Source organism: Neolamprologus brichardi, chromosome 9 (genome assembly GCF_056152115.1).
Source record: "Neolamprologus brichardi isolate AB-2024 chromosome 9, ASM5615211v1, whole genome shotgun sequence".
Lineage (NCBI taxonomy): Eukaryota > Metazoa > Chordata > Actinopteri > Cichliformes > Cichlidae > Neolamprologus > Neolamprologus brichardi.
The window spans coordinates 11,921,382-11,932,878 of NC_142112.1; the positions used below are offsets into that span (position 1 = coordinate 11,921,382).

An 11,497-nucleotide genomic window follows, 5' to 3' on the forward strand; every position below is an offset into this window, starting at 1 on the left:
AGACACCAGTCGACCCAAGAAGAACCAGGAGACCGATGGTGTAGATTACCACTTCATCTCCAAGCAGCTCTTTGAGACGGACATCCAAAACAACAAGTAAGCAAAACTGATGAATTCAATCACAACACACATTCAGACTTTATACAGCAGAGATGAACAATTGATATTCATATTCTGGCCAAAATCGTCCTCTTTCTAAAACAAAAGTACTTTTTCACTGGGAAAAAAAAGAGAAAAACTTTTTTGGATATCCTGCTGTGTGTAGATTATATGTTTGTACATCTCTATTTCAAACTGCCTTTTTTTAATGTTTACTACAATGGAGAGAACGATTATGAATTGTTTTGGTTTATCACCATTTCTCAAAACTCTAATCTCAGAAATCACAGTGATTGTAGAAAATTAATTATAAAAATGAAAGTTGAAAGTTGCTGTTTAAAAAAAAAATCCTGCTCTTATGAGGATATATAAAAAAATCTTAAAAGCACAAATATCTAAGAAAGTGGAAAAAGTGAAAGGTTTGTTTGTTTTATGTAAACTAGTTTAAAAATGTCCTCCTGCTGCTCATTTCAAGATCTATATTTTCTTTCTTGGACAATATATGCAGTTAAAAATAATCCTTGTCTCGTCACAGACTAACAGAACCTCTTTTAGCTCAGGCCTGAGGCTTTAACTCAGATTAATTACTCTTCTAAAAACTGACATAATTATTTGAAACTTTGTCCATGCGTCCATCCAAAGATATGCGTTCGTGCTTCTTCTCATCACTCTTCTTTTCATGTCTCAGGTTCATTGAGCACGGCGAGTACAAAGGGAATTTCTACGGCACAAGTCTGGACTCGATACGTTCAATCCTCTCAAAGAAGAAAGTGTGCCTGCTGGATGTCCAGCCTCATGTGAGCGACACGTTCTTTCTCACCATCCCTGTACCGTATTCTTAGCCTGTTTTGGAAACTACCTGTCTCAGAAGCAGATCGCCCTGTTACTTTATTTGAAGATTTCCTCTTTGGCTTATGTCACCATAAACCTCCATAGTAATACCATTTCTCAGTTATTGACCAGCTGAGTGAATGAATAAAGCTATGTTTCCCAGTTAAGTTTATCCATCTTGTTGCGAGTTGTGGGTCTTGACCCACTGCTATTAGCATAGCAAGAAGGTCAGATGATCATGCCAGAACCAGACACCAGACGCCACCTCTAATCAAATCTCATCTCTCTCATACCTCTGAAGTGTCATGAAACGCTGTGTGGCAGGCAGGAGATGAGGACTCAAAGTGCAGGACTCACAGACTCAGGGGATGAACTCAAAATCACAGCTTTATTTGCTGGTCACAGGAAAACGAGCATACAAAGTAAACTGAGCTAAACTGAGAAACAATGACCTAAAACTCACAGGGAGAGCCACACAGCAAGAGGGACGACGTGACACTGACTCAGAGAAACACGGGGTTTAAATACACTGGGAAGTAACGAGGGGAATGAGACACAGAAGGAGAGCACAGCTGGGAGAAATCAGAACTGACGAGACAAGGGAGCAAAGTAGGATACACTCACATGAGACACAGACCTTCAAAGTAAAACAGGAATTAGCACAGACGCAAACTAGACTAGGGGAGACAGAGCAACTAAGAAACACAGACAACACCAACAACAAAGAGACACAGAGGGCAGCTACTAAATACTCAGAACTAAACAGAATACAAGAAAACCAAACTAAGACACTAAAGAATAAGCTGGGACAACAAAGAGAACTAAGAACATAATACAAAAAACTCAGAAGCACAAGAAACTCAAAACACTGGGTCACTGACTCAGGACCGTGACATGAAGGGCCTTTCACATTGGGCGCACCTACCGCGAGCTGGAGCGAGTGGCCTAAAATTTGTCTCTTGTATGTCGAAAACTCGATGGACCAGCTATTTCTCATCCATAAAAAAGAAAGCTTTGGCACTGTCCCCACGAGTGAACATGTGTGTTGTTTCCTCCTAAAGTCTCAGTATGCATGTCAACTTGTGTCATGAAGTTTGTTGAACTCGGAAAATCAATCAATCAACTTTTCCTCCATGTTTTCATTCATTGTGTGGTTGAACTTAGCAGGGCTGTAGGCTTCGTTTCTGTTGGTCGTGCGAAGGTACGTCGCAGCGGTCAAAGTTTAACCAAGTTTAACCCAGTTAAACGTTGACCCTGGCATGCAAGAGTACTCTCACCGGCGCACTTGCTCTTTAAAACTGTTATTGAGTGGCGCAAGCAATAGAAACAAATGGGTTTCAGAGTGCAGCTGTGCACTTGCCACATCCTATGTGAAAGGCCTTTGAGGTACCAGATTGGCATGTTATTTCAGAAAACTGTCACCACAAAGAAGAGACAGACACAAAGATCAGGCATAAATAAAAACAGATATATCCTCCACTATCTTCCAAAAGAATTTAAAAGCTGTGATGAGTTAGTGTGAGTAATCTTTATCCCTCAGATTGGTGTTTGTGAGTCATTTTTAAATGGCAATATCTATAAACATCATTTCAAAGTTCTAGATTTACTCAGAATGATGGGAAGTCATCTGCTCTGTGCTCATTATTAATTGTTCTGTCCAACTAATAAGTCATTTATGCAAACACGTCTTCATTCTAGAGAGGTCAATAAGTTAAAAGGTAATTTAAGATTTAATGCTTTTCTCTACAGCAAAACAGAAATATATTTGGTTTACAATGAGAGAATGAAAGAAAAGCCTCAACTTTTCATGTCTGAGGAACTTAAGGCAGAAAATGTCTTTGCTTAAAAATGGAAGAAAGATTTTAATTTTTAATATCTCCTCGATTGGAAATCAGCAGACTGAATCTGTTAAACTGGACTTTGTGACAACCCCATAATCCAGTTAATATCACTATTGGCAACCTTTTTTTTTACAGGATTATATTTTTAAATGTTTTGTCTATTAATTTTTTCACAGTCTGTTTATACCAGGGGTGTCAAACTCAAACACACAGTGGGCCAAAATTCAAAACCGGAACAAAGTCGCGGGCTAACGTTAATATTTATTGAAATATATTTATTCCTCCAGATATAAGAACGAATCTTTTCTTATGGACTCAAACACGTTTTGCTGAAAAACTGAATATGGAATAAGCAAAGCCAAATTTCGAGTTTGACACCTATGGTTTACACCATGTGTGACACACTTTGTGATTACGTCTTAATGTGCTGCCAAATGCCTAACTCCTTTTTCTCTGCATCCACTTTTATTCTTTTCAGCTAATAAAGCATCTTCGAACAGCAGAGTTTAAACCTTTCGTTGTGTTCGTGAAGCCCCCGACCGTCGACAGACTGAGAGAGACCAGAAAGAAAACCCAAATTATATCAGGCAAAGACGACAAGGACTCCACCAAACCCTTCACGGTAAAAACGTATTCTTTAACTTCAAACTTTGAAATTTGAAGCTTAGATTTGAAGAGCTTAATCCAGAGTCCTTCTGTTGACTCTGACAGGGAATTACTACTGTGTAGCTAAGCATTTCTAGTGTGTGGGTTGTACATGGCTGATAGTTTATATCGTATGTTAATCAGATATTACCTCCCTTCTTAAGTTGAGATAGAAAAGCAAGAGGAAATTGTTACTGTGTAACTGTGACTTGGTCGGGTTTAAATGTATCTTTCCCTCTGTCCACACGACCTGTTTTATGTGATTTGTTCTGATGTATTTTTTGCCTGAGGTGCATCGTGGTGCTTGGTTGATTCAAACAGATGCTTTCAAAGTGCAGCCTTGGGGCAAATGGTCGTTCTGAAGACCAACAAGGAACAAATACAATCCTGTACATTTCATTCAAGCACGGTTCACGTGATACTGTGAAATAAAAATATTTCTCTTCAGTTTCAACAGCTCTATTTGAGCTAATATAGCAGTTAAAGCTTCCTAAAGTTGTCAAATCAAGCATAGCATTACTTCAGGCAGGACATGCAGTCAAATTAAGCTGCAATCCCAGCAGATTAGCTGATCTTAAGTTTCTTACATTTCTAGTCATAACTCTATCAACTCTATACTGACACCAGAATGGACCATAGAGAAATTACAAGCTGGTACAAATTAATTTCCCGAACGCAACCCCATAAAAATTAAAAGCCTGGTAGTCAGACCCGATCTGAAATGACCTGAAAATAAGCAGTCTCTGGCAATTATATTACGATGAACTACAAGTCACACACATGCAATCTGCAGTGATACAGTCACAGGACTTTAGTTGACCTCTGTAGAACAACTGGCAATATTTCAGGGCTTCTGGTACAGGCAGCAGACATCTGAGCCAAAGCTGTCATTGTTTATGAATGCAGAAAACTTTTGAAAGCTAATAAATGTCATGGCTACTGGACGGACTCACGCGCAGACAGTTCTTTCTTAGAGAACAAAAAGAGATTTATTTACAACAGGGATCACCTCAGTGCTATATATATGTACAGTGAGTTAAGAGGGGGGTCCAGGGCTCCAGGGAGAGAAGGGGCGGGGGGGGGGGGGGGGGGGGGGGAATACACACACACGCTTCCTCTTCCACACAGTCACCGCCACAGCTCCTCCGCACACACGCACTCCTCTTCAGCCGCACTCGCTCCAAAACTCCACACACGCTGCCACACCCGGGCAGGTCCCGTGATTTGGTCCAGAAGAGGGATATCTACACACAAGAGTTAAAGTTAGTTCCACAGCAAAATACACACAGGGGATTCTTTTGATAATGCCGAGAGCACGAACTCAGGAGGTTCAACGTTCCAGCGGTGAGCTATTCTGTGCCACTGCTTTAAATAGCAGCTGGGGAAATCAGCCAGATCAACAGCAGGTGGACACAATCACACAGGTGCGTGGGCCAAGAGCGAGAGCCCGTAACGAGCTCCACCCAGGCAGAGAGGAGGAGGAGAGACAAAGAAAAAACAAAAACGAACAACAACAACAAAACCTGTAGCCAGCGTGAGCCAACCAGAGAGACACGGGGACCGTGACAATAAAAAGCTAATTTGTCATCAGTCGATAGCCAGTGGTTTCATTTCCACATGGGTTGATTTACCTTTAACTCACATGTCAAATCAGAAGGTCAAACATTACTCTGTTTAAAACAGTTACAACACATATGCCCAGAGCTGATAGTTAGTCAAGTCACATCAACACAAAATACAATAGGATCCGACTTTGAGGCATATGAGGCATAATTTAGTGCATTTATAGGTAATAAGTGTTGAGGAAAATACTAGAGTACAACTTCACTTTCACCTAGAACATGCAGCGAATTTATGGTTGAAGGTCAGCTTGTTAAATCTTGATACAGACACAGCATCAGCTTATATTATTCACACAGGTAAACATAATTCTGTCTCAGTCCGCTCCTTATTTCCCAGCTGGGTCTTGAGAACAATAAGCTTTAGTTGTCAGAAGCAATCTGGTTGTGAACAGTCTGTTGCAGTTTTAACGTCCCTTTATTAGCTTCTCTTATTCTCTCATGTAATACAAATATACTTCTATAAAGCTGTGTGACAGCGGGCTGTATTTCAACCAGGTAACAAACAAAGTCTGTGTGTAAATGTTCATGTACACTGACAGAACCAAACCCATCTCATATTTACTATTAAATGAAGGGAAGCTGTTGTTGGGCAAGTCGTCCCAGACATTTTCGATCCACCGCCAGCTGTATTTTTCTTTGCAAGAGACAGGTCTGCTTTAATGATAAAGGCCGAGGAACAGTCGTCTCATTGTTTCAGTCGAGCTGGCTGGAAGCGTGATGTGAATACAAGCAAAACAATCTGATGTAATGCAAAATCCCAGCTGTAATGTGGTTAGCATAGAAACTGGCACCCAATCTGAAAGAACCGCAGGCATTTCAAAGTGATTTGAGGAAATCTCTTTGGTTTCTGACACTTTTTTAAAACGCAAAGACAGGTGGGTTTTATTGGCACAACAAAGCAGGTGTCCAACAGAGAACGTGGTCGCTTGTAAAAGAGGATACTGAGGCTGACACGTGCTGCTTCATGCCACTGAAATACGTAAAGATTTATAGTCCTGTAAGGTAAAAGCAACAAATATATAAAGGCTACAAAAACAGAGGGAACATTCACCTAAACTGTGACTCAGTATTTTGTTGCTGTGCAATGAAAAGGGCAATAAATCTATGCTGTGACAAAGTTCCTAAACAGGCACAAGATGCTGCATCACTTCTTGTGGAAATTAGGCCACCTAATGGGAATAAACGAGTCCCGGGTGTGCTTTTTCTCAAGTTTGGTCCCCCAGAAGAGGCATCATCCTAAACCAATCTTTTCTTTTTAAGTTCTCTGATTTTCTATTCATCTTCCAAACCCACCTTGCTGTTCCTTAAACGGCTTCCTGCTCAGATTAATGTTCTTTTTACCTGGTAGACAGCTGGGCAGAAAAACACAGCTAATCCATTACGAAGCAGAAAACCACCAGAAACATTCTGGAGGAACTGCTGGCAAAAGTCCCTGTAAGAGACAGCTTCGTCATGACAACGTGTAAAAGCAAAGCTGTCAATTTACCCGTGGATCTATGTCCCTCCCCTCATCTATGGTCATGAACTTTGGGTAGTGATCGAAAGAACAAGATCGCAGATACAAGCAGCGAAAATGAGCTAAACTCCAATTTAAAGTTAAGTGTTCCCAGGAAAAACACAGCCCTAACCCACCAAGAGATACCTGGGCTCATTCAGAAAGGCAGTATTTACTTGAATGATAAATGATAAAATAAGTTCTCCAAAAGTTGATTCTGTTCATCTGGACGTAGCGTTCTCAGTGGGAGAAACGTTTCATCAGACACTTGGATGACTGACGAAAGAGATTTTATTCGTTTTGTGTGTTTAACTTCCATCTATTTTGTCTCTTCCCTCTTTTCCCAGGAGGAAGACTTTCAGGAGATGGTGAACACGGCACAGATAATGGAGACACAGTACAGCCATCTCTTTGAGATGGTTATAGTCAACGACGACCTCGATGTTGCCTTCAGCGAGCTGCAGTTGGCACTAAAGAAAGTGGAGACAGAGACACACTGGATTCCAGTCAGCTGGACTCACTCCTGAGAGACATACTGACTGTAAAAGGAGAAAAGGGAAGCGCTTTGACAAAAATATGCAGGTTTTCTATCTTTTTAAAAAAATATTTGCCAGGGACGGTGTTGGGAAGTAAATCAGGAATAAAACAGTGCCTGGCTGCTGTGTCGCCATACCTGAACTGCATCGAGCTAAAAATAAGCTTCTGCCTGGGATCAGGTTGGATTTAGACCTCAGCTGTGGTCTGGAAGCTCCAGGTCTGACCAGATGTGATCAGGTTGTGGCTGCAGGCTTCTTTCCAGAATCTAAGACTTTGACATTGATCAGGGTCTCAGTCTGGGTCACACATCCATGGCCACAACTTGGAGCGCCTTGGTCCAAACCGGAACATGGAGCGAGCTTGGAGCATCGTAGCACCAGCAGTCCTGCCAGCACATCAGTAAACCGGCCAAACAGGACTCCTCCTTTAGTGGTTTTATAACATTAGACGATTAGAAACCAAAGGGATTGATGTATTTCTTCTTCGTGGACAACTTACATGTGTTTGTCTGTAAAAGAGCACAGCACCAGGGAAAAGAGGAGAAAGAAAAACATACTTGCCTTCTGTCTTACTAGACTTTTGTACATCTAAAATCTTCCATGACTGTTATTCCAAGCGAAACACTGTCAGGTACACTCTTGAGAAAGGGCAATAAGTGTAATTTTATTTAAAAGAAATTAATATATTTTCTAATATCTGCTTGTAGTCCTTTTTACGCATTTTATATACATTTATGACTTTAATATGATCTTAGCTGTAGCCATCTCTGTGACAGCCTCTTTTTACTAGAAGCATTTTTTCTCTCAATCTAGCATTTTTTTTGTTTGTCACCCTAGTTTAGTTTTTTTGGCTCTGTCAGCTCTATTTGGCTTTATTTGGCTCTGTTATCAGCACTGCTACAATTCTCCTAGCTCCAGATTTTCCTCTCTTTTTGATTCTGGGAGAAGCTGACCTCCTTTAAATTAAGGGGAGACTATAATTCCAGCTACATTTTTATTCACCAGAATTCACACAAAAAAAATCCATATTTTATTTATTTATGCTTTGGGCTGTTTTTTTTTTTTTTTTTTAAACTTCCTGCTCCTTAAAAGTATACTTTCTTCTGATTGGTTGCCCCTCACCTAGCCTCTGCAAACAGAAACTAGTGCTCGTACGCACTGCCTCCCAGAGATGACCTCAATATTTTGCATATTTAGCAGTGTTTAATATCTGCTTAGTATATGACAAAATACAAGCAAATGGATAAGTTGTCCTTTATACATGGAGGTAGAGCGCTAGGATAGTTGGAGACTGGAAACAATTAGGCCTATGTCTGCTAGTCTTTCTGAACTTGTTCATCCCTATTAATAACTGTTAGTTCATATTGAATTCATCTCTTAATTTTTGTGCTTGCTCGACTGGTTGCCTCCAGTCTGTAGCTGCATTTAAACTCTAAGAGTGCTATCAGTCTTCCAGAGTCTCAGTAAAAAAAAGCATTAAGCATATTATCCAAACTGTCTGAATGATTCCTTAAACTCTAAATTCTTTTTTTCTTTACTTTAAGAATACTCTTACACTGCTGAATGTCCAGCTCAGGTTGTATGTTTCCAGATTGTGCATCATTTATTTCGCCCTTTCCACCAACTGTGATATATACAAACTAGATTTGTGTCCTTTTTTAAGTGTAAGCATGATTGGTTATACTGCTCTGATGTAATATGATTTAAATGTCTTTAACACTCTTGTCTGCCAAACTTTGTCCCAACATTTTTTTTTGTCTTTTTGATTTTTCAGTTTTTCTACCTCCCCACCCCCCTGCTGCCCATCTTACAGATCAAAGTCACATTTGTACCGTCTCCAGAAAATACCTTTTTATGTCTCCCTGTAGTGATATACTCTTTAAGTGGCACATTGTATGAATTTACATTATTCTTGATAACTGCTGCATTTTTTTATTAAAGAAAATACGACTAAACTTGTAATTGCAATGTCCCCAAATTAATTCATATATGTTGTTATCCAAGCAAAGAGTGAACACAACTTTATGTTTACCAGCACAATCCCTACTTCTCTTTAGCAAAATGTTGCATATTTTGTGAATAAAGGTAATGAACAGGTGGAGGTGGTAAAAGGGGGGCTCTTAAGAAGAGGATTTAGCCGCCCTCCGCTTGATGTTCAAAAGAAATCATTTAAAGATCAAAATCAGGTTGACTTAACCCAAACACCTTCCATGGTGCTCACTTTGAGAGTAGAGCAGAGCAAAGGAGAGTTAATGGTGTTGGGCAGAGAGGTGTTAGGTGGGGGAAGAGGAGGAGAAGGTAATGGCACTTACTCAGTTAGTCCACACATTGCTGCTGATGTCTTTCACTCATTCCTGCTTCATAATTAGGATACTAGAGTAAAGGGGGACACAAAAGGGCTGCTTTCACATACAGTAATGTGGCACTAACCCTCCACACTCCCAAGGCTATACGCACAAGTGAATAAATGGGCAAATACGTTCTCCCGCCCCCCAAAAAAGCAATCAAGGTCAGTGATTCATTTTTAATATGCCGAGATGTATTGGGTACTGGCAACAGCACAGCCTGGAGGTGCACAGTGATGGGTTTAGGAGGTGCTAAGTAAGTGTATTTGACCAAATTTTCTCTTAAATTCTTAATACCACAAGTGGTCCGGTGCTTTGCATCTTTTAAGGAAGACACTCTAGCCTTCCTGTTGTCCTCATGTCCTGTACACGCCTAGGGTCAAAAATGACCCATCCTCACTAAAAATCTAAAATCTGAAGAACCTTTACCCACTTGTCCCACACCTCTGTTATGGGAGCTATGTCTTGATGCATGTTCAATCATCCAAGTAAGTAAATCCCCAAAAGTTCTGTTCATCTGGACGTAGCGTCTTCAGTGGGAGGAACATTTTGTCACTCCTCTAAGTGACAACTTCAGTCTCAGCTGACTGCAGGATTTTCACAACCTTATAAACAGTACCTTTGCACAATGACTGAAACTAGCACCACTGAAAGAACAATGGGCTGTGAGGTCAGTTCCTTGATTATTAATGATTATGGAACCGACTTCAAAGCCCATTGTTCATTCAGTGGGCTGGTTTAAGGCAGCTAGTTTGTCATCACACATATTGCAGGTCTTGACTTGAGGTTATCAAACTGTATCATCCTTGAGAAAGTGTGACAAATTTTCAGTGGCATTTTGGTACTCACTGTATCCAAGAGACACACGTGGCACAATAGCCATAACTTCATGAAAAAAATCACAATTATAAATTATTTCCCAACACACATAAGATCACCCAGCAGTGTTTTCATACACCTCTCACATGCAAACTATCACACAGAGAGATTTTTATAATTATCTCATTTGTTACACACCAACCTTCCACAGGCTGAATCCTGAACTTTTCATAGCTTTTTATTTTACTGGTTTACTGGTTTATGTGACTTACTAAACGCAAATATTATCCATGAAAAGTTTACTACACCTCTGTGATCATTAAAATAACAAAATAATACAGTAAGTGATTGGGTTGCAGGACATGACTTGTCTTGCAGGTTCCTAACATGTTCACCAGCAGCTGAAAAGCTTGCCAACTTCAGTAATAAGTGACAACAACACTTAACACCCTCGGAATGTCCTTTTTCTTCTTCTTTTTTTATATATAAAAAAGTCGTTTTCTACCGTCATCTGTCAACTGAAACAATTGGTTTTGTGAGTTTTGACTTAACTCGCTTGCCGTTTCGTTTACCAGTGTCATGGCAACAAAAATGGGAGGGGCAATTACCAGTGGTGCTGTTTCTATGGATACTGTGGTTGACTAGCTACCAGTAAAGGTTTTGTAAAGCAAGTTAAAATACACGGTAAGTTTGTACTCGAACAGATAGTCATAACTTCATGACAGACAGTTGAAGAGACTTGCTTCATGGTTGATTAATGACGAATACCTCGGTGTGGTTTCAGTTGTTGTATCTAATATTAGCTGAAGACCATCGGCTTTTCGAATAACGGGACTCTGTAGCATAAAATTACTCTTAACTGCAGTCACTCCTGTCCCAAGAAAGTGTGCTGGTGCTCTTCACAGTCTCGTTAACGCCGTTATTATAATACATTACTTGTTTATTATTACATTGCTGTCCTCTAGCGAGTTTTGATTGTTGGATATGTCTTTCTTTTGTTAAAGTTCTGCAGCTAACACAGACGTAAGGGTCTGGCTCTCTAGATTTTATTCAGCTATAATAATGATGGGAGGAAGGAGGGGATTATATAGTGTATATAGTGCATGTCATTTATTTGAATGACCCACTATGGCCATCATGATACCAGTGCAAGCATCTGTCTTCTTTTTTTAAATTATCCATGAATCCATCCAGAAATATTTATTTATTTCCTGTCATATCTAACAAGCAAACCAAGACTTAAAAGGCTGTTTCAAATGGTTCC

At 40.0% G+C, this 11,497-nt stretch overlaps 1 protein-coding gene across 2 annotated transcripts in view; it reads left to right on the plus strand.

Moving 5' to 3' along the window:
* The window catches only part of mpp7a (MAGUK p55 scaffold protein 7a), a 78,941-nt gene extending 69,910 nt beyond the window's left edge, over nt 1-9,031 (plus strand). For both annotated transcript variants that reach the window (XM_087845919.1, XM_087845920.1), the window contains exons 14-17: nt 3-96; nt 788-896; nt 3,250-3,393; nt 6,881-9,031. In XM_087845919.1, the coding sequence (XP_087702045.1) occupies nt 3-96; nt 788-896; nt 3,250-3,393; nt 6,881-7,060 (527 nt within the window). In that variant the 3' untranslated portion in view covers nt 7,061-9,031. The remainder of the gene's footprint in view (nt 1-2; nt 97-787; nt 897-3,249; nt 3,394-6,880) is intronic.
* The last annotated feature ends 2,466 nt before the right edge of the window (nt 9,032-11,497 follow it).